Source organism: Anabrus simplex, chromosome 2 (genome assembly GCF_040414725.1).
Source record: "Anabrus simplex isolate iqAnaSimp1 chromosome 2, ASM4041472v1, whole genome shotgun sequence".
Lineage (NCBI taxonomy): Eukaryota > Metazoa > Arthropoda > Insecta > Orthoptera > Tettigoniidae > Anabrus > Anabrus simplex.
Genome location: NC_090266.1, coordinates 1,111,409,933 through 1,111,437,675, shown reverse-complemented (window position 1 = coordinate 1,111,437,675; position 27,743 = coordinate 1,111,409,933). Strand labels below are relative to the sequence as shown.

The following is a 27,743-nucleotide window of genomic DNA, read 5'->3' as shown; positions in this document are numbered from 1 at the left end:
TAATTAATCAATACGGTTGAACATGACTTTGTTTTTCTAAAATGATTATATTAATAGGTCATTCACCCAAGTTTCATTGAAATCTGTGTGGTTCAACCTAAACTGCTCCTTAAGAGTGAGCTCTGTTCCATCCCTCAGCCCAGAATTAAAATCCCTGGCTGGGAATCAAACCCAGATACACTAACTTACATTGCGGTGTTCAGGAAAAACCTCCATGAACTTTTGAGTCTGAGCTGTCTGAAGTAGAAAGTATGGCAGTAAAATGGAACATGATATAATGTGCTGTCTTCCTTTTATGTATTATGACTACCTTGCTAAAAGCCAATAGGGCTGCAGAAGCTGTCAGTGCACATTTTGCTTCTGGGCTTGTTCCTTATACATCTATAGAATGAATAAGGTTTTCATTCTATTCCTGATCAGCTCGAATGACTGGAAACAGGCTGTAGATGTTCATTTTTCATTAAAATATATCAATGTTGATGTGGGAATATAATATGAAGTGCTTGGATGCATTCATTGCCTTGTACAAGATTACAAACCGCCCCTTATGTGTCCCAATTCTCCCGCCATCATCTCTCCTTTAACTTCTGTCTTCCATGTACTTCCCTCTTTGGTGTCCTCATCTCCTCAGTATTTTGGTACTGTATTATGTTTTCATTTGAAATAATCCTGCTTTCGACTGACAAATCTGTCTGACTTTCAATGTTTAAACCTTGTTCCTTTATTTTAACTTATCGTTTAACTTCCATCTGTACCACCTGCTGACTGGTTTGGTTTCAGAAACATGCACACATAATAAATTGAATTAACTTTATTTTAAAAAATTTATCTATTCTACACAAAAAATGTCAGTATTTTAACACGTTGGGTGCCACGTGACGCCATATGGTGTCACGCTGGTCTTCAAATTTGAGATGGCGTGACGCCATATGGCGGCACACAGGTCTTGAAATCAGAGTTGGCGTGACGCCATATGGCGGCACAGCAGAGTTTTGGGCGATGCGCTGTAGAAAACCAGCTGTGACATCTATGCGCGTAAAATTGGTACTACGTGAAGTGCGAACTACAGGGTCTATTCCAGCTATGTATTGCTACCATGTGCCACCATATGGCGCCACAGTATTCTTCCAAAACCACTGACTGGACCGTGATCATTCTTACAAGTGAAAGCGCCCCAGGCATTGTTTTTTCCTCGTTTACGTGCGAATTATCATTCGGTTTGTATAGCTGTGCAAAAATATAAAGAAATGGAAGATATTGGTTATATTATTGGTAGAAATGGTGACTTACCAAGACGAGAATTAGTGAATTGAATATTTGTGAATTACTTATGGATTTTGATGGAGAGAAAGATGTAAGTCTTGATGAGAGTTAATATAACGCTAGTGACGATGAATGCCCTGACAGCATGATGAATGTATCGAGTGATGTGGAAGACAGTGGCGATACTGATAGTGACATTATAGGTAGGGACGATGCTGGTGCAAATGGTGTGAACAATGATGACTGAGGTCCTTGTGTAGGGACACAGAAAGATATTCCATTTACAAGACAGGAGCATCTAAATCTTCAAATTGATACTTCTTCAGCCACAGGAGCACACACATCAAGATTTTTGAATCGGTCTACAACTAACCCTCAAAAAGAATAAAGAGCAGACCTATGGCCACATGACCCTTTTAGTCTCCTTCTACAGGAATTACGTGTGGATGTTCTCAACCCTTCCCATCCACAGATGGTCCAACACATAGTACCAAACCACAATCTGTGTCCGCGCCTACGTCGCCCCTTTTCAGTCACCTCTTACGACAGGCAGGGTATACCGGGGGTGTATTCCTCATCTGCGTCCCCCACCCACAGGAGTAACTTTTTAGTTGCTTTACGTCGCACCGACACAGATAGGTCTTATGGCGACGATGGGACAGGAGATGGCTAGGAGTGGGAAGGAAGCGGCCGTGGCCTTAATTAAGGTACAGCCCCAGCATTTGCCTGGTGTGAAAATGGGAAACCACGGAAAACCATTTTCAGGGCTGTCGACAGTGGGGTTCGAACCTACTATCTCCCGAATACTGGATACTGGCCGCACTTAAGCGACTGCAGCTATCGAGCTCGGTCACAGGAGTAACAATATGTAATCTAATATAAGGACTTGTTTTGCATTTCAGCAGGTTTTCGTAAATATTGTGTTAGTTTGAATTATCATAAAAATTTGATATTTGAAATTTGTGTTGTACATTCCATATCAAACATAAAAAATTATGTGACACCATATGGCGTCATGCTATATTTTATGCTTAGTAAAAATTGATGTGACACCATATGGAGTCACAGATGACCTTGGTATGATGAGATAAAGTTTACTTAGTACATCATATTAATATATCCCAAGATTATATACACAGCCTACAAGACGTATAATTGCTGTGGCACCAGCGGAATACTATTGAAATTCATGCCTGGCACCAGTGGAATAGTGCGCTAAAATCGGCTTGGCACTCAACGTGTTAAATTCTGAGAAACAATATGTCAATAGACAAGTTTGTTTTTTCCTTTCTTTGAACAGTATTTCTTATTATGGTTTAGGTGGGTATGGTGGTGCACTTCTGAAAAATAGGTTGATCAGTGTCCCTCTGAACCACAAGACAGACTACAGGCCTGGGTCAAAGTACAACAACTTTTGAGTGGGAATGTTGAGTGTAGGATGAAACCCTGCATCAGGGCATGCCTGGGAATATCAGGAAAAAACATTTATTTTATATACTTTTCCAAAATTCTCTACATTTATAACCAATTCACAACTGACAATTAGTGAAGTTAGACATTGGACACTGAACGTTGTTTATAAAAGCCTTGTCTTGGCCTGCATGTTCCTATCTGTGTATTGTGTATGCCTCGTTTCCTGACACACGGTTGGCGTTGAGGTGAGATTAGCATGTTTTTACAACCAGATGCCCTTCCTGTTGCCAACCCCAGTTGAGGAGCTAATAAGAAACAAATTATGGCAAATGAAATTGGAGGTGGAAGGAATCAGTTGTGTCCTACAAATGGGAACATTCCCAGCATTTTTCTGGAAGTTACAGTGAGAAAACACCAAAAACCATACTCAGGATAGCCGATGGTGGGGTCCAAATCCACTTACCTCCCGAATGCAGAGTTTGGTTCCGTAGCCATAGCACATTAACACGCATGGCTACTCCACTTGGTTTGAATGTTTGGAAAGTGACAATCCTGTATTGGCAAAGTGTAAAAAAATGTCCATGTATTTACTCCTTCCTTTCACTATTCGTTTCATTCTTCCTGGACCGTAACTTCCAGCATACAAGATGCAAATGTGTCAGATTTTAGGTTCATTGAATCTTGACCCTGCCAGTCCCAGTTCCCTGCTTGTTGTTGGACTAAGGGCTGGAATAGGGTACTGAGTTTGGGCTCGTGATATATTGTTTAATATTGCATATGAATGGTCACAATACATTTAATTTGGATGGTCCACAATTTTCATTATAAACATGTAAGATTGTGAACCATTTCCATCATGGAGAAGTAGAAGAGTGATTTAGGTTGTGAAACAGAAATGAAAGGCTGAAGAATTTTACATGTTGGACAGGCATATTTATTTTAAACAAAAGTCTAAAAAAATTTGCAACTTGCTACATAGAAATCCACCCATGGTGGGTCTTTTATTATAGATGCTCATGCAGTCAGTCGTTATGAGTGGCTACACAAGTAAGGCAAGGAATAGCATTCACTTTATGAAATATTCTGTATGTTACTCTCCTTAACTTCTATATTACTTCATTAATAACATTTCTCTTGTGTTACACACTCGTTGATCAATGGCGTGTTGCATTCAGATATATAATAATTATGGTAGGTAACAAAAATATAAGACTTGCTAAATAACTGATAGGACTTAAACCCTTTTACAAAGAAAGAAACAACAGGGCTTCTCTGGCCCAAACGCAGGTCATAAATATCAATTCAAAGAGGAAATAATTTCACAATTATTTTCCTTGCTAACTATAAACTAAAATTGTCTTTCTTGGTTTTAAAGAGACTCTGAAGTCCAAGCACTCAAGACACAAATTAATATAGATGTAGATAGATAATGGATACTCGTTTACGTATGTACAGTTTTAATACTGGTAACTCTACAAATCATGATAGGCCTTCTTTCCAACTGTATTCACAATCAAGCTTAGAAACAAACCCATAGTAAAATACTGAGTAAAAACAAGTTATATAATTGGTTCCCCTTGCAATGCAACAAATTTAAATATGAAGATGTTGATTGAATTGTCTTTTGATGCAGTCTTTATCATATGAGCATACAGAATATTTCATAAGTAGTGACTATGCAATAAAATTTCAAAAAATATTAACAAATTATAATTATTTATACAAATTTGGACCACTGTTGAAACATGATATGTAAATTCATTTTCAACATAACTTTTTGCATAAAATGTCATACAGCTGCATGTATTAACCATGCAGAGAAAGATATATATTGGAGTATACCTGGCTAATATATCATTAGTCCTTTTGAAATTCTTCATTGATCAGTACATTTGTCTGAATGTCTTGTTTCTTCAGTCATCTGAAGAGCACTAATGGCCGGAAGATTGAGAAACTTATGATAGCCAAGTTCATGAGCTTAGGATACACTGTCAATGGCACAATGAAATATACAGTAATTTAAAAACACCCACGCATTCACATGTATATTCACACAGTTTATATAAATAAAATAGCTTTTTCAAAATCTGTACAGAAGTATTTACTATATTTAAAAGAGACTCAAATGACTAATCAACAAGATAATGTACACTTAGTTACAAAGATTTATATAAATTACAGAAATGTCATTCAACATCAAGAATATTCTCCAAACACTGTCCTACTTGCAGACAATGGAGAGAAACCTTGGACATTGCAACAACAATCACACTTAGGAACTTGTTCAAATAACAAAATTCTCTCTTAGTTGCTTTGGAAGTTTTAAGTCTTGTCATTGATAAGAGCACTAGAATTCCATGGTATCTCGAAACCCATGAAGTATGATCACATAAAACGGATGACTAGTATAATTATAGTATTTAAGAAATGCACAAGCAGGTGTGCTAATTCTCAAACTTCCTAATCCTCGATTGCACAGATTCAATCTTTACTTCACTAAACCGACTACACCTTCCCCCTTTTACTTCTCTAAGGACGACCTCATTACCATTTCGTTCTCTTGTTATATTAATACCACAGTCCTTCATTCCAGTTGAGTTCTTTTCACTTGATGTTAGAACTGAAGACATGCACAGTTTGCTAATGATGGATGTATGGGCTGCTTTAGCAGGTTGCTTCCTTGGTGTTGTTAGAAAACCTTCTCGTGCTGTCGTCTTACTAGAAGTTGGTTTCTGAGTGTCCGCAGAAACAGAGTTGAACCGAGATAGAGTCAGGGAGAAGGAACTAGAGGTGCTGAGGAATTCACGTCCTTCTCGTGCTTGCCACAGATTGCGATTCTGTGTTGTGAAACATCGTGTAGTATTGCTGGCAAACCTCTGCCTACTATTCTTGGGATAGTTATAATCCAATGAGTCCTCAATAGATGCAGTACTTAAACGATCTCCGGTTGAATCCACGGAGGTTTCACTGACATCGCTCACTGAGTCACTGCTGGAACAACAGCTGGAATTATCAAAATATCCTGAGCTAGTTTCAGAATCATTGGTTCCATCACTGACAAGGGAATTCACTGGTGAAACAATTCCAGTGTCATCCTCAGAGTCATCGATGATATAGCACCGTCTGAATTGATAGACACAGTCCTTGTTAAGCATCCTTCGACGGACTACACTTTCAGTACTGATGTGGGAAACACTTGTAGTCTGCTGTTTCTTAGTTGTGGTTTGGACCTCTGATTTGTTAGGACGATCATTTCCATTGATAAGTACAGTCTGCATGGTGGTAGTCTTATTAACAGGTCGGGAAGCAACAAAGGAAGCATTTGTGTTTGCTGCTGGTGTTTCTGGAGCTGGAATTTTCTTGGAAGACGTGGTGAGTCTAGGAGCTGGTTTGATTGCCACACTTTCAAGAACGATGTTAGTGTTTTCCTTTCCAGCATCTTCAATGGAATTGATCCTTTCAACAAGGTTACCCATATTCCTTCTGAAAGTGTTCCTTCGAAATGATCTCATACCAGAACTGTTACGCTCATTCAAATTGGATTCTACATCTTTCTTCTCATCTTTGGAGTTTTCAGACTTGTTACCAACATTCACTGTTAAGTCATCACCAGATTGTGCAGATAAGGAAACTGAAGATTGGCAGAATCTCTTGCTGAGAGTTGGTTTCGTACTTGAAATTTCAGAGGCACTCTCCTGTTTCTTGGGTAGAGCAGGCTCCAATGTTAGTGTGCAAGATGTCGCTCTTGATGTGGGGAGGGTTACAGATGGTACGGGTTGCAGAGTCGCCGTATCAACTGTGTTGAACCATGGATGCTCCAAGCATTGTTGAGCAGTTAGTCGCTTGCTGGAACAGAGAACGAATTACAATTAAACTTTGTATAATTACTTATCTATTTACATCTTTGAATGTGGCTCTCTTACACTCAACAACAAGCGATATTAAAATATACTAATTACATAATTTGTTGTTGAGTATTCAGCCCAAAGGCTGGCTTGATCCTCAACAACTCCACCATCAGCTGTCATGACTGGAGGTCGTGCCAAGTCTTTCCATATATATTAATGGAGCGAATGGACTCAAACGAGATACGAATCTGCCACCTCCCAAGTGGAGGACCAATATGTATGTAATTTGAAATAAATTATCATGTAACCCAGAGATAACAATGAGAAGTGAATTGGATTGTCAGTGCAGTAAATAAGTGTGTGATATTGAGTATAAAGAAGGCACGTACAATTCATAACAATTACCTATGTGAAAAGTTGAGTCTTAACAAAAAAAGTAGCCAACAAGCTGGGGAAACAAGGTGGTGCAATATGGTAGCAGGAGGGTTGAGCTCAGAAAGTCACTGAAGTCACGTAGGCCATGAAAGTTAAAACGTATGTGAAAAGATCCAGTAACAAAGGAATTGTTTCTAGAACCATTTGGAGGGCCAGCTCAAGTGAAAGTATGCAAATGCCTGAAAAGAGGGAGAGTTTGAACAAACCAATGAAATCACTTGCAGACACAGATAGATGACTTAATTTTTGTGCAGCCAAATGAACATTCTAGGAGTGCTATGGAAAAGCATAAATACTGGCAAACTAAGACTAAGAGAGTAGAACATCTCCATGTTGCCATGTAAACTTCGCCCATCTTTTTACTGAGAGAGTCTACGAGTACAGTCTTTTGTTAAGAGACATCTGTGTAAATAGAACACTGGTTCTTTTTGTTGGGGAGACCACTAGGAGATCAGAGTATTAGCAAAGCTGTCACTAAATACAAATCTATGGGAAGTGATTTTAAGCTGATATTATCAAGAAGGAAAGACATTACTCTATAACAACACGGGTTACAGTATTTTGTACCAGAGTGTGGTTCTTGAGTTGAGAATTACACTCGTGAAATAGCCATATGAAACTTAAGTGATAATGTGCCATGAAATCCTTTCAGTGGTCTCCATATACGTAGGTGCTTTGAAAAGTTCTCGGAATGTACTAGAATTAAGTATCTTACCTCGGTGGAACTGCTTTTATTTTTCAACATAGTCTCCCTGTAGTCTAATGCATTTGATCCAGCGATGTTCCAATGCCTTGATCCCATCTCGAAAATGAGATACCTCCAGGCCTGCAAAATACCTCTCCAATTCGGCTGTCCAAGCTCTCCCGACCAAATTTAAACTTGCTGGCCCACTTGGCAACAGCTGAAAATGAAGGAGCAGAGTCCCCCAGTGTGTTCTGAAAGTCGGCATGAATTCCCTTTGCTTTCATACCTTTCTTTACAAAGTATTTAATCACTGCTCGAATCTCAGTTTTTTCCATTGTCACAAATCTCTACACGGGAACAACAACAAAGAGTCATCACTACCACACTCCTGCAGCTAGAGCACTGATGCACCACGTGTTCACTCACAAAGGATGTGTGATTATTGCGCGGGAAACTCGTTGCTCTAGCACTGACATCTAGCGGTGATTCCGAGAACTTTTCAAACCGTCCTCGTACCATCCCCCAAAGCATTTTATGATTTCTTGACCCTGTTCTGCAGCTTTCACTTTATATCTATCTCAACAAGTTGATTTTCCACTATTTATAAGCACCTCCTTTCCTATTAGTGTAAACACATGCTTCCCTTTTGTTTCTGCTTCCACCTGAAATATTTCTACTTCATTATAAATGCTTTTTTCTGTGAACATTTCACAAAGATTAAGGAGTTGCTTCTATACTTGGATGACAAAGAATCTGCAGCTGTCATACAAGCAAATGCTTTACTGAGAAGTCTGAATTTGGAGACTGAACTGTACACAGTCCACACATTCAAATTTCTTCCGGAGATCATCACCAGAATGGAGGAAGAGAATTTATTCAACTTATTCAATGGGGCGTGATAGAAGAAATTCAGAGCAAACTTGAGGGATTTACAACAAACACAATGTTCACTAAAAAAATTTGGACATTGAAAAACTGTTGACATGCACTGATTTATAATTCAGAATCAAAACCAAGTTTTCACCATTGGTTTCTGTTGATGCTAAGAGAACATTTTCCTCATGCTAAGAGGACATTTTCCTTATACGAAGATATTTTACATTTAAAGAGGCAGAATCTGATTTTTATGCATATAGAAATATTGAATGTCATTAAGTACAACTCTTTCCTTATGCAGTAAAGTGAAAATGGACATAGAACTGTCTCCCTTTTTAATTTGTAATTCTTTTTTCATTTCCTTCCTTTTGAGTCCTTTGACTTAAATTTTTTTTCAATTTACTTTTCTCCCTTCACTCATGTTTATCCTGGATTTCCCATATCAGGAAAAGAAGTACTCTCAAGAATCTCCCTCTCAATGAGGTGATTGCCTGCCCTTGTAATGAAGATGGTAAGCAGAGCCTGGGAAGAACAGGGATTGAAGGAAAGCTAGTGGTTTTTCATGTTGCACTAAGTGTAATAGATTTTCAGCGACAATGGTACAGGAAATCATTTTCAGGGTTGCCGACAGGGGGTTTGAACCCACCGTCTCCCGAAGCCAAGCCCAGTTGATCGGTCTGAAGGAAAGAGAAATGAATTTCATTAATTTAACTGACGGAAAGAGCCTAACTATGTGGTCAGGCTGATGACCTCTGTATTTGGCCTCTTAAAACACCAACAACAGGCATCACAGCCCGTGGGAATTCGGGGACACATCCTTCCCAATATTTTGCCAAATGCGGAACCAAGCTATAGGCTACACTGACCTGGAAAAAACAAACAAACAGGATCACGCAGATGCCGCAAAATGGGATTTGCATGACCTGGGAAGAAGCAGCTGGGGCCTTGACTAAGGTACAATCTAGTTTGAAAATGTGAAACCATGGAAAACCATAGACTTCTGCACACAAAGAGGGGAGCGAACGAAACAAACAAATTTGATCCTAAATAACAATCCTACGTAAAATTAAACTAACCTAAAGAGAGATAACATGAAGTGAACTCAAGATATCGGTATCAATGCAGTGATATATTAAGTGATAATGAAAAGGGCATAAAATTCATGAATTATATGATAAGTTATTGATTGTCAATACAAAGCATTCAGTGAAGTTTAATGTGAGGGTAATAGGGTGCATCTGGACGATCTCTAAATCAAGTGAAACAAGGGACTGGTATCATTGCAGCAAAATTTTGGGAACACAGAATCAGTATAGCCACACGCAAAAAAAAATATTCTGAACATTATTACACAGTAGGAATGCTGCTGTTTAGAAGGAAATCCTTCAAGGACATTCCAGAATGCGTGAGTATTTGCCTCCGTGGCAGTGCACCGGCCTCTCACCGCTGGATTCCGTAGTTCAAATCCCAGTCACTCCATGTGAGATTTGTGCTGGACAAAGCAGAGGCAGGACAGTTTTTTTCTCTGGGTACTCAGGTTTTCCCTGCCATCTTATATTCAAGCAACACTCTCCAATATCATTTCATTTCATCTGTCAGTCATTAATAATTGTTCCAGAGGAGTGCGACACGCTTCCGCAGCTAGCACAATTCCAATCCTCGCTGCTAGATAAGGCTTCTTCATTCCTTTCCTGACTCGGTCAAATGATTGGAAACAGGCTGAGGATTTTCATTTTCAACTCTAGATTTGTGGACCAATAGCAAGTCTCCACATTAGTGTGATGTACGGGAGTTATGACAGTCAGATGTAATCAGATACAATCTTCTATAAGGTTGGATATCAAATAAATAGTGGGTAAATAAGATACAAAGGGCTTTTGAAGCTGGTGCATCCAAGAGTACTAACGGCCATGCGGATTCTCACCAATGAATTGTATACAACTTCAGATCATACGACTTCACTGTTTCCCACATCCTTGTACTGACCACCACCACCACCCACCCATTCTGCAATTTGTGAGCAAGTAGAGTTTCAAGTTTGCACTTAAACTGCACTTTATCATTTTTGTGGGACTGTCTAAGTGACAGTTCGGACAGCTAATGATACACAAGTAAAGAAGAATGAATACTTCACCCACTGAGCTAGGTATGTGAATATATCTGAGAATTTTTATCAATGATGATGATTAGGGCTCGGATGTTTAGGAAAAGTCATATTTTTAACTTTGCCTTTATTTTCTTACCCCATTGGATTTGGGTGGAAATCAGGTGATTATCGCAACAATTAAGTGATTTTTATTTGTCGTATAAATGCATATTTTGGCTTTTTTTTTTTTTTTTTTGTCATAAGGTCATATTTTGAGCTTTCTTCATAGATGCGTCATATTTTGGCGGCCTGACGACCGCTATAACTGTGCAAAACCATCTTCAACGTACCGAATGCGAACTAGTGTTCATAAAACAGCTTCTCATTATCACATCTGCAGTTAATACAAGCAGAACACTTTGCCCGTTCTGTCAAGATTGGATAGGAATTGTTTTCCAACAGTTTGTCAAAAAGTCTGGCATATATACGGTATATATTCAAACTTCTGGAATTATATCGAGCGCAATTACTCATTTACAAACTGCTAGCTTAGAAATTCATGCAAGTATTGAAATCCAGTATAACAATCACATGGAGTGTAGAACAGAATTTTCAAAACACTGTCGCCAACTATTTTAGAGTCATATTTTGTCATTTTACGTCATATTTCATCACTTTTGAGGTCATATTTGCTTGCTTATTTGGGCTATTTTTACGTCTTAAACATCCGAGCCCTAATGATGATGCTTGTTGTTTAAAGGGGCCTAACATCTATGGTCATCGGACCCTAGAACTTTTATCACTTACCTTAAGAAATATTGCAAGTTAAACAATGGCCACTGCTTGACCATTCAGAGGAATGTTCTAAAGGGTGTTTAATACTAAAAAGTAATTTCAGTGTAGTCTAGTGTTTTATCTTTTATAAATAAATTGTTAAGTGCCTATTTAATTGGTATTAATTTATACAGAAACAGATGAGATAAACATCTGTGCTATGTTCAGGTGCTATAACTGCAACAAAACAGGACAACACCAGTTACAATGTCGAGTTGACCAAAGAAAGTGTTTCATACACATACCCAGGGGATGGCAAATCCGCAACCTTGTAACAGGGCTAAAAACTAGAGGACAATGTATTATCCGCGCACTTTTTAGTGATAGATTTTTGTACTCGTTGGAGAAGTAAGAAGGGTTCCGTCAATACTGCCAACTGAATGGAAATGAAATCTGAATTGAATCGATAATATGATCGATCGATATGAATTTTATAAACCTTTATTATTTTAAGCAAACAACTGTGTCACACACACAATATTTAATACTATATAACATTTCCCGTTGCGAAACTTGTTCCTAGCATGAATTCTATGGTTTGGCTTTGCTGAGTAAACAACAACAGTACGAGTGCTTAAAGTGTACGCCAGATGGCGCGCAGCGATGATAAGCGATTCTTAGTTTGTGTTTCAAAGGTTGCCAATACGAATCTCGAAGATAACCAAAGTCGACCGCTTCAGCACTAGGGTGTAAATCTATCACTAAAAAGTGCGCGGATAATACATCACATTCAAGAGCATGCAAAGAACTTAACAGGAATGCAAACAGCAGGGGCCAAGTGAGGGCAAAAATGTACGCCAGGTGTAAAATGGGAGAGTGCCCACCAAGAATAGCCAAAAAGGAGACTTCCCAAAATAAAAGTCCCACAGAAAAATACAGCTCCTAATGAGAAACATGGTGAGAAGGGAAAGTCACAACCTGCAAACGGTCTGCGGAGTAATGATGATGATCAACCAGGTGATGGATGGGTACAGTCTCAAAGGCAGCATAATCGCGAAGTCAGGGAGCTTAGAGAATCCTTCAGGTTTCTATTGATACCGGGGCTGATATAAGTTTAATATGGGAAAGAAGAGATTTATTATTGAAATCTAATAAAAAACTTTCAGGCGTAACACAAATAAATTAGAATATTTAATGCTCTGAATCAGGTTTTTCTCTGGGTAGTACTCCCATTTTCCCTGTCATCTTTCATTCCAGCAACACTCTCCATTAACATTTCATTTCATTTCATCTGTCAGTCATTTATCAATGCCCCAGAGGAGTGCGACAAGCTTCGGCAGTCGGCACATTTCCTATACTCGCCGCTAGATGGCGCTTCATTCATTCATTCCATTCCTGACCTGTTCGAATGACTGGAAACAGGCTATGGATTTTAATTTTTCACTCCTCTGAATACATAGGGCCTGCTGATACTGCATTCTGCAAAAGATGTAGTGTTTACAGTGTGCTATGTCTTCTGGTATGGGCTAGAGCAATTTGTTACTTTCATTGACCTGTCTCAGTCTCATCCTTGGCTTTGACAATATGAAAGTAACAGAGGTACGAGCGATGCTAGTAATACCATTCCTTATGCAGCCAGTCCCTGCTATGCATGGTGTGAAAATATTGCTCATAGGGTCGGTTGGTGCATGCATTTCAGTGGGCTTGGCAGACTGATATGTAATAACTTCTGGCTCAGTGAGGAAAGCAACGGGGAAACTGTCTCCTCACTTCCCTAGTAGGCCTCTTCAGTGATGCCTAGGCTGTCTATGGTAGCTTATGATAGCTTTTGGTGGAGCTGTGGCGGATCAAACCAGCCTTCGGGCTGAATACCCAACTAACATACAACGGAGAGGGGTCCTTAAGTAAAATAAATCCATTGTTTTATAGTAAGGAAACCAAGAGAAGTGGAGATGTCTGTCTCCCTACAATAATCCTTAAACGATGATGCCATCTTCACGTCCTGGTCTCCCTACTAGCCATATCTGATATTAAACACATTGTACAAGTTTTGCAGCAAGAACTCATATCTCTATATTAACACTTTCAACACTATGCCTGTATAGGATACGGGTGCGATTTTCGCTTTTATAGGCAGCTGCACATATCCCATACAGTTCCCGTCCTTTGCTTGGAGGTAGTAGTTTATCCAGTGTCAACTAGAATGCAGCAGTTATCAGGAAGTTCAAACTGAAACAATAAAAAGGGTAGTTTCTCCCTACTGTGAACTCTTACTGAAGCACTCGATGTGCCGGGTGCTGAGCGCACCAAATCTGTCGTGCTGTCAGCTGTGTTACTGTACAAACATGTCCTCGTGCTGGCTCAATAGTGATATCTTGGATATTTTATCGGGAGAAGGGGGTGATGAAGACTGCTTGTGAACCAGATAACATATCAAGTGATGGTTTTATTTGTTACGTCACTTTAGAATGCATTACTTCACACCAAATACAAACGATAGAAATACTTCACCTCAGCTTATAAATCTCATATTTATTCCGTATTGGCTCAGCACAACTAAGGTTAAGTTATGAGTAGGTTCCCACCTTCCAATACTTATCAATTTCTATAAAATAGGCTTATTAATTACATAATATAAACCATATAATCTCTAGTACATGTTTCGTTCCGATTATGGAACATCTTCAGCTAAAATTTGATTAAATGGCAAGACAATTAAAATACATTGATGTTATGATGATACAAAAGCTAAAAGATATGATAAAATGGCTCGAAGATTAAAACATATAATAATGATGATGAAATAAAGTTCATTCATGTTGGTTAAAAATTCAACAAGTCAGTGTTCAAATGACGAATTAAAAACGGTGATAAGATTCTTCTTCATGTTGGAGTCGTGTACATTTTGTTAATCTTGAAGATAAATTGAAGAAATACAAGATTTTCTTATATGTATTTATCGGGGGAACTCTTGATAAAATAACCGTAGTTGAAGTTGAGTTGTGGTAGGATTATTGAAATGAGTCTGAAACGAGAAAAGAATGAGTAAAATAGAAAATATTTTAAGGAGAAAACCTTGTTAAAAATGTATGTTCGCGAGAATGAAGGATAATGGAGTTGATTACATACATTTTTAACAAGGTTTTCTCCTTAAAATATTTTCTATTTTACTCATTCTTTTCTCGTTTCAGACTCATTTCAATAATCCTACCACAACTCAACTTCAACTACGGTTATTTTATCAAGAGTTCACCCGATAAATACATATAAGAAAATCTTGTATTTCTTCAATTTATCTTCAAGATTAACAAAGTACACGTCTCCAACATGAAGAAGAATCTTATCGCCGTTTTTAATTCGTCATTTGAACACTGACTTGTTGAATTTTTAACCAACATGAATGAACTTTATTTCATCATCATTATTATATGTTTTAATCTTCGAGCCATTTTATCATATCTTTTAGCTTTTGTATCATCATAACATCAATGTATTTTAATTGTCTTGCCATTTAATCAAATTTTAGCTGAAGATGTTCCATAATCGGAACGAAACATGTACTAGAGATTATATGGTTTATATTATGTAATTAATAAGCCTATTTTATAGAAATTGATAAGTATTGGAAGGTGGGAACCTACTCATAACTTAACCATACTTCACCTCTCCAGAAATTTGGGCTTATTTTTTCGTTTAGACGAAGAGATGCAAGCTGATGAGTGATGATTCACCTGCACCGTGAAAAGAAAGTAGATGGTGGTGCAAGGGGTGCAAGGTCAGACTGTGCACTGTGCATAGCCCAATGTTTTCAGGGCTACTATACCAAAACAAAACTATTCCTAAATAGTAAATTTTGTATTTCAAATGTAGTTGTGTTTATTTGTGGCTTAAGTAGCCACATTAAATTATTAATATTTATTGTTTCAGCAGGCTTATTGGTATAACTTGAATGTAAAAGTTTTTTCTGTACAATTTTTTATGTTCTTCAAGACTAGTATAATTAAATTACTTTAGATATGTACTTCCTGATTAACACATTGCGGACAGGAGATCAGTTAACTCGTCTTTGGCTGGCCGAGCGTTGCGGACAGATCAGTTAACTCGTCTTCACGAGACTCGTATGTTCGGTGACATCTGTCAAAACTTCTGAAACTAGCTGACGATCAAGTTTTCTAGAATTTTGGTGTTAAAGCTTTTGTGTTATTCCATGATAGCTTTGCGTTATGTTCTTCTTCTGTTTTATGATTCATTTGCTAAATTTTCCGACCACAGGTTTACCTCGTTCAAGGAGCCATGTGATGGGTAAGATGGCGCTTCCCAGACTGAACACGAGCTTAGATGCAGATGAGATTTTTAATTAATTATATCCGGATAAGTAACCGGATTGCCCCAGTGATGTTGACGACCACGAGTTAAATGTTAAAAGCTATTCTAACAAAAGTGTTTCGGTTGATAGTAATGATGTACGCCCTCCAAAACAACGTGACATAGAGGTGATCGAGAACAAGGCTGAAGGTGATATTTTGAGTGTAAATGGAAGTATATGCCTATTTATTCTGATGAATGGATAAAAAATTATAGTTCACTGACTTTACAGGATTTCCCAGGAGTTCCTGGCAAAACGGTAAGACTTGATGAACCTCAAAATAGTGAGTAGTAGAGCTTACTTTTTGTGATGATTTCTTTGAATTTGTTGCCGAGCATACGTAATTGTATCACGAGCAAACTTCCATCACACAAAATATCCCCTAAGAGCTTGAAGTGGCCTGATGTAACAATACGACACAATGATTTTTTGCTGTGTTTATATTGATGGGACATGTAAAAAAGCCGTATTGGAAAGACTACTGTTCAACTGATCCCCTCATTTAAACAACCATATACAGTGAGTAGAAATAGATTTGAGCAGATACCAAAACAAGAAACGTAATTAGGACTCTCACCAAAGGTCTCCTGTAAATTTCACCATATCAGTACAAGGGTAGTGAAGCTCGACTCATTTGTTTATGTGCATGCGCTGTAGCAATATTTTACACAGAAAATGGCCAGGCACAGGGGTTGAGCAGTGTGATGACCACCTAGTCCGCAATGTGTTAACATCTTCATTTTGGATGGTTGACACCTTCATATGATACAAAAATCAGGTATATACTATATTTCGCTGTTTTGTAATAATCTATAAGTTTCATTTCCGTGTACTGACATTATACACAAATACAATGAGAAGAAGACTTCCACCTAATCAATACTTATTTCATTAAATTCAAATCTACATTTTTTGCTTTAGTCTCAACTGAGTTTACATAATCCCATATACTGTATTTCAGAATTGACATGTGTTTTTATGTTTCGTATTTATATGGTGGCACAAAACTCAATACTTGAGAACCTGAAATTTTAAAGTGTAATTTATCCCTACATTGAATTATAACACGTTTTATCTCTACAGTCAACATTAAGTGTTCATAATAATGCCTATTTATCAAGACTTCAAGGACAGAGCTATTTAGTTTTTAAAAATTAAAGCAAATCAATATTGGGCAACAAGATTCTATCACAGTGTATAACTGAAGGTTTAGGAAACAAGGAAGTGCTACCAATAAAACCCAACATTCCACGAGACTAACAAATTGTGATCAATGCACATGCTCTTTCAGTGTTACCACACATATTTTACAAACCTAGCACCTAATTTCAGAAAAACTCATGCCTACGTACAATCCAAACTTTTGTGTGTGTTTTTATGTATGTTACTCATGAAAAGACAGTGTATACCAAGTTTCCAATTCGACGATTGCCCCCAATCATGAGAATAATTTGACATGGTATCGTCGTATGACATTCTTTGTTAGATCTAGTAATGTTTTATGATTGCATGATATGTTATATGTGATTGTGTGACCAGCTGAAGATGACCTAGAAAGGTCGAAACCAGTCCTGTAGTTTTAATTTAATAAAATAAGTACTGATTAGGTGGAAGTCTTCTTCTCATTGTATTTGTTGTGTAATAATGTATTAAAATTCAGGAAAAAGATCCAATTCACTGGCAGCATCCATGTTAAAATATGGCAGTGTTGAAAATGTTAATCATTATGTGAAAGCAGTAGTGATACACACCTAGGCTCCTTCACCATGAGATTCCTCATCAAGTCCTTGGCATCTTCAGATACATCCTCGAATAAATCCTCGGGGAAGTCGAGATTGCAAAGCGAGATGTTGCAGAACGTTTCCTGCTTAGTGTCTCCGCCAAATGGAGAGCACCCTGTGAGCAGCACGTACATCAGGACACCCACAGACCTAAAACAGCAAAGACATTTCTCATAAGACACAACAGATGTTGAGCAAGTTCGGCAACCAAGTGCTTCAGTGGCTATTCTCGCATTCCATGATCTAAGAGGAATACCAGGTGACGCAGACATCACCATTCTTCCCGCTGACAAAAGATCAAGCACAGTCGTCATGAGCCACGGAAATTATGACCACGAGGCCCTGCGTAAACTCTCTGACACCACCACATATGTCCCTTTCAACCAAGACCCCACACAAAATCAGACTCTGAACTTAGCCACTTACATCAAACTTCATGGACTACATGAGGGTCTGTCTGATTCCCCTACCAGTTTCCTCATCCCAAACCAGCCCCGTACCCCACAAGTTCCACCTGCTTCCCAAGATACACAAGGCCAACAATCCAGGATGCCCCATCGTTTCCAGCCAAAGTTCTTTCATGGAACCCATTCCAGCATTGGCTGACCAGCATCTTCATCCCTTCATATGTTCCCTTGAATCTTACATTCGTGACACCGGTTGTTTTCTTGAACTTCTTGCCACTCTTCCTAAACCCCACCCAGCAAACTGCTTCTGCTGATGTCACTTCGCTTACAATAACAATCCATCACACAGTGGACTTAGGGCCATCGAATCATTTTTGAACACGCGGCAATCCAGTGCCCTTCCTCGCACTTCCTCCCTTGTGCCTCACACAAGACATCCTAACCCACAAATTTTTCAGTTTCAAGGGGCAATTATTCCAGCAGATTCATGGTCCCACTATGGGCATCAGAATAGCTCTATCTTATGCCAACCTCTTCATGGGAAAACTCAAGAAAGATTTCCTTGCAACTCAATATCTCCAGTCCCTAGTCTGGTGGAGGTTCATTGATGGTATCTTCGTCCTTTGGCACCATGAAGCAAGCCTGCTTGACTCATTCTTGCACCACCTCAACTCTAATTACACTGTCCATTTCAGTTAGCAGGTCTCCCCCACATCTCTCACTTTCCTTGACATTGACCTCTACCTGCAGGATGGTACAATCGGCACCTCCATACACATGACCCCCACCAACCATCAGCAAAATATCCATTAAATAGTTTTTACTCATTTCACACTAAACAATTTCTACCATTCAGCCTGGCCATCCAGGGCAAACCTCTAAATCCTGCGCCTCCTACAACAACAACAACCTGAGGATGGCGTTTACTGCTAGGGGATTCCCCACCCGATTGGTTGACTGCTAAATCTTCCGGGTCATGTCCCCAAATTCTGTAAGTAACATAACCCCATGCCCTTCACGACCACATATCATCCTGCTCTACACAAAATCAATCATGTGCCATCTTCTCTCATCCTTACCTCACACGGGGGGGATCTTCTACCAAGAATACCCGTAGTCATTTTCAGGCATCCACCTAACCTCAAAAGCATTCTCACTGACTATGAAACATATCAACCTCCACCCCCTCTGGCTCCTTCCCCTGTAAGCTTGGCCGTTTACGTACACCTTGCACCACTTTTACCAGCAGCATCACCATCAACTCTTACCCCACAGCAGTACTTCATCCAACATCATCTACCAGTTTCAGCGCAGACTCTGCCCAGCTTTCTACACTGGCTTAACTAGCAATACACTACCAAATGTACATGCAGCTACTGCAGTACATTCAGCACCCCTAACATGGATCTTCCTGCTCCCCATTCACACCAGTTAAAGTCCTCAAACATTTACTACTTCTTCCCACCCTCTCGCTCTTAAAGATCAACAGGTGCTCAGGTCCAGGGAAGCAACCGCTCCTTTCTTCTATTCTCTTATCTGTTTGCCCTCCCACTCCCCTGACCTCACACAGCGTCTACTTGCCAACAATGAGTATCTTAACTCTATACTCCACTGATGAAGGCTGCAGCCGAAAATCTTTGAACCCATGTTTTTCTTTTATGTGTACTCTATCCACGCGGTCTTACATAGTAAGTCACTGCTCCCCATCTGTTTCCTAGATGTACACTGTATATATTTAGCTCCTGCTAGCTTTCCTACCGAAGTACTTAATACAGGGTATTTCTATTTACAGCTTTTGGTGATCTCTTTCTGACCAGCTTGCGACTGAAGATATTCCAAGCAATATGGGTACAGTTTAATTGTATAACACAATGTTTGTTAAAACATAGGAATTGTATTTGTGTTAATTTCTGTGTAAATATATGTACATAAAGCATTCAAATTTCAATAAATAAATCTTCATCTGCAATACGTTAAAATGTAATAACACTGAAATCACATTTAAAAAAAGAATTAAACTAAACATAATTCACTATGATGGATTTCTAATAATAACATTACTGTTGATTTTACAACAATTTATAACCATTAAATTTAGGATATGCTACTTGAAATATGTTTGGTCCAAACCGGACAGTTCCCTTGTTAGTGGGGTAGAGTGATTAGCTCTGTGCATGGCCATGTGGCCAGGTGCAGGCTGAGTGAACCCCATGGGTATGTGCCTCTCTAGAAGTTCTTAATGATATCTTCTTGTTCTTCTACCACTTTTCCTACATCTGTGGGGTCGCGGGTGCGAACTGTGTCACACGTGGATTTGGCCCTGTTTTATGGCCGGATGCCTTTCCTGACGCCAACCCTATATGGAGGGATGTAATTACTACTGCATGTTTCTGTGGTGGTTGGTAGAGTAGTGTGTTGTCTGAATATGAAGAGGAAGGTGTTGGGACAAACACAAACACCCAGTCCCCGGGCCAGAAGAATTAGACGCGATTAAAATTCAGCTAAGGAGTCGGACGTAACGCGTACTAAATAGTACTTATTTGTGAACTTGCTTAAGGCACACGATATATTGTACCAAGAAGGTGGAACAATAATTACTTTTAATTGGTTAAATTACAGCCTATTAATTGTATAAAAAAGTAATAGCTATTATCTCCACAACCATTTTGCTAATGAATAATATACCATAGGATAAACTCCCTGTGTGTGGTTATTTATTCCTCATTAAAAGTTACAACTGTAAGTACTACTCACCACATATCAGTAGCCAGGCTGATGGGTTCATAGTTCAGTACTTCAGGAGCTGGAAGAAAAAAATATATTGTTTTTCAATAAATCTGGTAATAAAGGAAATAAATTTACACAGGGCAACAGAAATTAAGTGCATCTCTCAAAGCTTTCAGAATTATGAGATAAAGACATGCTTCCCAAGACACATAAGGCCAACAATTTAGAATGCCCCATTGTTTCCAGCTAAGGTTTTTTCACAAAATCCATTTCAGCACCGGTTGACCAACATCTTCTACCCTTCATACATTCCCTTGACTCTTACATTCATGACATGAGTCTTTTCTAGAATGTCTTGCCACTTTTCCCAAATCCCTCCCCTCCGGCTGCCTACTAATTACTTCTCTATACACCAACATCTCTCACGCGGACAGACTTAGGACCATCGAGTCGTTCTTGAACATACGACAACCCAAAGTCCTGCTCCGTAATCCTTTCCTAGTGATCTGCAAAATGCCAAAGAGATCTGAATCCATTTCTGGTTCTAAGCGGGTGACTGAACAACCTTGACTAGAATTCTTAGGCATCTACATTATATGTTAATAAACGAAGGTTTGTTTTCAATAAAACAAACAGTGTTAAACTAAAATAAAGGAATTAATAGGTAAATAAAATCCGTATGAATAATATTCACTGTAAATTACAGTACTTCAATTTCAATAAAAAGGTTGCCACTGTTGTACATTGACAATAATGTTTATTGTAATATTGTAGTATAGGAGACACCAAAGCAAAGATAAATCTCTATATGAACATGTGTTCAATTGTACCTCGTTTAGATATTATTGTTAGGCATTTGTACTTGCTGGACCTTGGCAAAGGACAGGGAGGCAAGGTTTGCTGTAAGACTGAGGCACGCAAGCGGTCACTCTTTGGACTTCTACAGCCGCCTCTGCACGTACAGCCATATGACGTGATCTGTTGACAAGACACTATGTATGGATCACTAGGTCATTCCAGATTGTGTGCCTGATCTGACAAGATAGGTTATTCAAACCACGAAATGGCAGATGTGCATTTGATGCATGGACTCACCAAATGTAATACAGCAGAATCAAGATGTCTGTACACAAATCGTTTTCCCAACAGGTATCTTCAAGACAAGAAAACATTCAGGGACTGACACGAACGACAGAGAGAAGGATTGTTTCAAAAGCGAGTGAATGACAGGTTAGTGTCTAGGCTGTAACACTCAAGAGTGAACTTTGGAATACATTAATGGAAATACATCCATACACAAGATGACTGCTAATGAATCGCATCAATAACTGTTATGTTTGAAAGCAGGATTCTACAAGACGATGCCTGCATGCTTGCACTCAAGTCTCAAGTGGTTGTTCGCAGCATCTCATGTGATGGTTATCTCCACCATTACTGCAACAGAACTGGAACAGTAACTCTGAAAAACACGGCACAATGGGACATATGTTCGAATAGAGTCTTCTCTTTTTGCCTTAGTGTCTGCTATCCACTGGTGATGTAGGACTCACATATTACAAAACCCTCTGTATTATTGCTGAATGCTTTCTCCCCCCGACTGATGGCTCAGACCGTTGAGACGCTGGCCTTCTGACCCCAAATTGCCAGGCTCAGTCCGGTGGTATTTTAAGGTGCTCAAATACGTCAGCCTCGTGTTAGTAGCTTTATCAGCATGTAAAAGAACTCCCGCAGGACAAAATTTTGGCACCTCCGAGTCTCCGAAAACCGTAAAAGTAGTTAGTGTGATGTAAAAAATTAACATTATTAACCTCATTTTGAAATAGATTGTGGGATACTTATCCTTGTAACATAGTTAACTTCTTCTAAGTGGGATAAATCCATTATGAACGCAGTTCAGTTGCTCAGTAAAAATAATCTTAGTACAAGCCAATCCTCACGCAGTGTGAGTGAACATACCTACGTAATCTGGAGTACCGAGGATATCTCTGATGTCAGTAGCTTCACTGATGTAACGTGAAATTCCCAGGTCACACAATTTCACCTCACAAAAAGGAAACTTGCCTGTCAGCACTAAGTTTTGAGGCTGCAACAAAGAGGAAAGCATTTAATCAAGAGACACACAAATTAAATTAACACATAATTGTAAAATGTCTCCATCAGTAATGGAAGGAACAAACTAGTAGATCATATGTAAAACATAGAAGTAAATTCAGGTTCCTCTCCCAGCCTTGATATGTGAACAAGCTTAGATTTTAAAACACACAAGCACCGAGCTCGATAGCTGCAGTCGTTTAAGTGCGGCCAGTATCCAGTATTCGGGAGATAGTAGGTTCGAACCCCACTATCGGCAGCCCTGAAGATGGTTTTCCGTGGTTTCCCATTTCCATACGAGGCAAATGCTGAGGCTGTACCTCAATTAAGGCCACGACTGCTTCCTTCCCACTCCTACACTCCTAGTCTTCTCCGGTCCCACCGTCGCCATAAGACCTATCTGTGTCTGTGCAACGTAAAGCAACTTGGAAAAAAAAAAAAAAAAGGAGCCTTCAAGTGATGGACTTCTATTACTTTCCATTTTATTATTCTCCTTCCAACACTTATATTGACCCACTGGACTCCATTTCTCCTATGTTCCTTTTATTCATCTTTATAATTTTGTTTCCTTCTTTTTTCTGTGTTTATCCTGCTTTCTTCTTATCTGACACTTCCCATATCAAGACTGAATATCTGTCAGTGAATGATGAAGGTTGCCATCCTGATGAAGACCTGAGATTGAGGAGGGAGCCTATTTCTTTCAAGTAAGCAGTGTGCTTATCCCATTAATATGGAAAGGATCTGGCCATGATAGATATAGAAAAGGCATATGACTGCGTCCCCAGAGAGAAGAGTCTGGAAATTGTGCACAGCTTAGCTTTAAATACCTAGGAAGTGAATTAATGCAAAATGCTAGGGTGGACATGGAGATTAGCAGGAGAGCACAGCAGGGCAATGCATTCTACCAAAGTATAAGAAAACTTGTTTGGAGCAAAGAAGTACCAAGGTAAAGTAAAGAGATAATATACAAAATGTAGGCTACTATGTACCCATATTGACTTATGCAGCTGAGACTTGGACTTGGACCAGCAGGAAGGAGAGCAGAATTCAAGCCAGTGAGATGAAATTCCTAAGAAGTATGATAGGAAAGACAAGGAATGACAAAATGAGAAATGAAGATGTTGGGAAGAAAGTTGGGATAGGAAAGCTAAATGAGAGAATTGAAAAGAATAAACTAAGGTGGTTTGGACATGTAAAGAGGATGAAGGAGAATAGAATTCCAAGACAGATGCTGGAGGCAAAGTGCGAGGGCAAGAGAGCAAGAGGAAGACCTAGAACAAGGTGGACTGAATCAGTGAAGAGCGGCATAAGAAGATGAAATTTAGACTGGGACAAGATCGTGGAAGAGGAATGGTGGAAAGAAAGAGGAAGATGGTGAAGTGCCATAAATACCCCGACCTGGAAGGAGTTCGATAAGGGGATGATGATGAGTGTGCTTATCCCATTATATCTTTCTATATAGACTTTATTTGTCACTTGTTTTGTTTCTTTCCTTTCATTATAAAGATTTTTTTCTACCAGATTTTCCCCTACCCCACTCCTTGAAAGTAGTTTAAACTCATGATGTCCTACCTTGATATCAAGATGTGCAACATTGATAGAGTGAAGATCAATGAGACCAGCTAGAATCTGGCGCATCAGCCGGCGAACTTCTCGTTCCTCTGGCACCTCATCACGATCCAGTAACATCTGCAGTTCACCACCAGGTGCTCTGCAGCATAAAGAAACAGTCATGAAGAGAGGCAACATTCAACAGCATTATAATGCAGTATGCTAACAAGGGAACTGTTTAATATTTACATACTTAATAAATACATACTGAAAAGGAACAACCAAGTGTCAGATCAAGAAAAGGAGCACAGAACAGGATGTACATAATGGCAGGTCAGAGTGGGGGTAGGGAGGAACAGAAAGAGGAGACAAGGACAATCTCCACATCTTCATAAAGATGTGCTGTCTCCTCATTGACTCCAATTTTTCTGCGTCCGCCTCTTCTCGGTGCCCGACAAGCTTGTTTCTGCTTCCCGGTTTATCAGCACTCGCTGAAAAGAACTTTAGTCTGCATGTGGGCAGTGTAGGATAAGAAAAATGCTGGATAAATACAGGAAAGGGAAGAAACACTAGATAACGGCAGATACAGGTGGTAAAATATTAGGACCACAGGACAGGCACAAAAGGAGGGATAATGCAAGTATCAGTCATATACATAGAGAGAAGAACACATAGATGTATGACAGATCTACCCTTATGTTCCTTTCATATTCCTCTATCTATATATGTAATACTTAAAAAGTAGTCATTTGTTGTTGTTTTAAATGGAATGTGGTGTATCAAAGGCATCATTTGTAATGAAACTTGGTGAGACGATCTATTAGGACAACAAAACATCACTGCATGCCTGCCATTGTTACAGAGGATTCACAGCATGATAAAATGAGTGATTCTGTACAGCAATCCAGCAGTTCTCTTGTCTGTGCAGGTAATATTAAATTATATCGACAGACGGCACAACAATATACCGTAGTAAAGTTTATTCTTGATTTTCTGGATTACATTGATATTCTTTAAACTAGACAGCCCTATGTCACTAATTTTACAAGGTGGTGGAGAGTGAGGAACTATATAGTAATTTACTGTTCATCAAAAGAAAGTTATTTACATGCATAGTGATGAAGAAGCTGCCAATATTAGCACAGGGATATCAGATGAATTATATCTAGGTACCTAAATCTTCTCAGGGGTAATCACATTAACAAGGTTGTAAATAAAGGTTACAGATCTCTTCATATGGTTATGAGGGTATTTAGGGGTTGTAATGAGGATATAAAGGAGAGGGTGTGTAAGTCTCCATATACATAATACATAAAAAGTAGTACTTAAAGTATGGTTCCCGTGTATGGGACCCACACCGGGATTACTTGATGCAAGAATTGAGAAAGATCAAAAGGAAAGCAGTATGGCTTTTTTCTGGGTGATTTCCAAAAAGAGAGTAGTGTTACAAAAATGTTGCAAACTTTGGGCTGAGAAGACTTGGAAGTAAGGACATGAACTGTTGAACTCAACAGAATGTTCCTAGCTGTCAGTGGAGAAAGGACACAGAATGACATACGTAGACAAATAAGCTTGAGTGGAGCTTTTGAAGGTAGGAAAGATCATAATATGAATATAAAGTTGGAATTCAAGAGGACAAATGCATCAAATATTGATTTATAGGAAGAGGAATTAGGGGAATGGAATAATATTTATCAAGGGAAATGTTTGATAAATTTCCAAGTTCTTTGAAATCATTTAAGACAGTCACCTGGGTGACAGTCCTAAATGCAGAATGATTGACTGATACTATATGCATCAGTAAAATAGGTCTGTAGAGCATGAAGTTCTGTTTGTGTTGTCAAAATCTCATTTTAGGTGTAAAGTGTTCAGTGTAATTTCAAAGTCGAACTCTTCTTCTTCGCCTTTTTTCCAGTTATCCGGCTTTGGAACAGGATGTTGATTTGGCCTAAAATTATGGCTGGATGCCCTTCCTCATGCCAACCATATATGGAAGAATGTTTCTTTGCTGGTTGGTAGTGAGGTGTGTGGTATGAAGAGAAGTGTCGCGAGACGAATCCGGCTGGGGACCAATAGCCAAGAAACCCGACAACATTAAAACAGGGCTATCAGCACATTTCTACTGCTCCAGCCAACAACTATTTTTCAGCATTTTTTCTAGTGTTTTAACTTTGCACTAACACATCAAAGGTTTTCTGCGATGCAAGTAAGAGAAAGTTAAAGACTGGGAAGGTAGCAGTCGTGGCCTCAATTAAGGTACAGCCCCAGCATTTGTCTGTTGTGAAAATGGGAAACCATGGAAAGCCATATTCGGGGCTGTCGACTATTTCCCGAATGCAAGGTCACAGCTCTGCGACTCTAACCGCACAGCCAATTCGCCCGGTTTTTCAGCGGTTAATTGTAACACTACTTTTGATTTTAGGCAAAAGGATCATTTCCATCAAATTTAGGATGTGATCATTCAACGAAGTTCCATTGAAATCTGTCAGATCCAACCAAAACAGTTCCCTTGTGTGTTGAAAAGGTAATTATTTAGTGTTTCTAATATTTTCATTATTTGCTTTCATTACCCCAGTCCAAAAAGAATCTGTTTTGATTATGCAAGGTCAATTTATAATTTGGAGTATTGTCAAGCATATTGCACGTAGGGTGCAAATTATGCATCAATTATGGTAATAATGGTCAGAAGACCATTTATTCTCTACCGAGTGAGTTAACCGTGCGGTTAGGGTCCCGTAGCTGTGAGCTTACATTGGGTAAATAGTAGGTTCGAATCCCACCGTCGACAACCCTGAAGATGGTTTTCCGTGATGTTCCATTTTCATGCCAGGCTAATGCGGGGGCTGTACCTCAACTTCCTTCCCACTCCTGACCCTTTCCCACCCTTGCGTCGCCAAAAACCTTCAATGTGAAAGGAATACTTCGGCACCACCACACGGCTCAAAACTGTTGCATCATAGTGCGGGATACCATACGTTGAAATTCCCAATCATCTCTGATTGTTATAAATAGACATCAACATACCGAATAAAATCTGTTCTGGTTTCATTCTCGAATCAGCCGAATAATACCCGACCACACACTGCAGCCAATAATGTTGTTCAAAGTGTCTGTCAACTCCCATGGCCATGCATGGGACTAGATTAGATAACAGTTAATTGGTCCTCCGACACCACCTGCATCACCAGGTAGAATGTGCATCTTCGAACAAATTTGATGAAGGCAGTGTTCGTGATACCTTTCACTGTCCCAATGCAAGACCTATAATTGGAGCAATTTTTAAATCATGGTTGAGGGTCCTTCGTAGTGTTCTCTTTTTCAGTCTACTAGAATGTAGGCCTATAATGCTAATGAATTGAGGTGGATGACAATGTACCTCTCTGTGGAAAGTAAGTTGCAAAGATTTCTCACACCGGGCGAGTTGGTCATGCAGTTAGGAG

General features: G+C 39.1%; 1 protein-coding gene across 2 annotated transcripts in view; it reads right to left on the bottom strand.

The window, feature by feature from the left end:
* Positions 1 to 4,371: 4,371 nt before the first annotated feature.
* The window catches only part of LOC136864725 (uncharacterized), a 147,195-nt gene continuing 123,823 nt past the window's right edge, over positions 4,372 to 27,743 (bottom strand). For both annotated transcript variants that reach the window (XM_067142066.2, XM_067142067.2), the window contains exons 3-7: positions 24,325 to 24,463; positions 22,618 to 22,744; positions 20,689 to 20,737; positions 17,498 to 17,677; positions 4,372 to 6,522 (exon numbers count right to left, since the gene is read on the bottom strand). In XM_067142066.2, the coding sequence (XP_066998167.2) occupies positions 5,121 to 6,522; positions 17,498 to 17,677; positions 20,689 to 20,737; positions 22,618 to 22,744; positions 24,325 to 24,463 (1,897 nt within the window). In that variant the 3' untranslated portion in view covers positions 4,372 to 5,120. The remainder of the gene's footprint in view (positions 6,523 to 17,497; positions 17,678 to 20,688; positions 20,738 to 22,617; positions 22,745 to 24,324; positions 24,464 to 27,743) is intronic.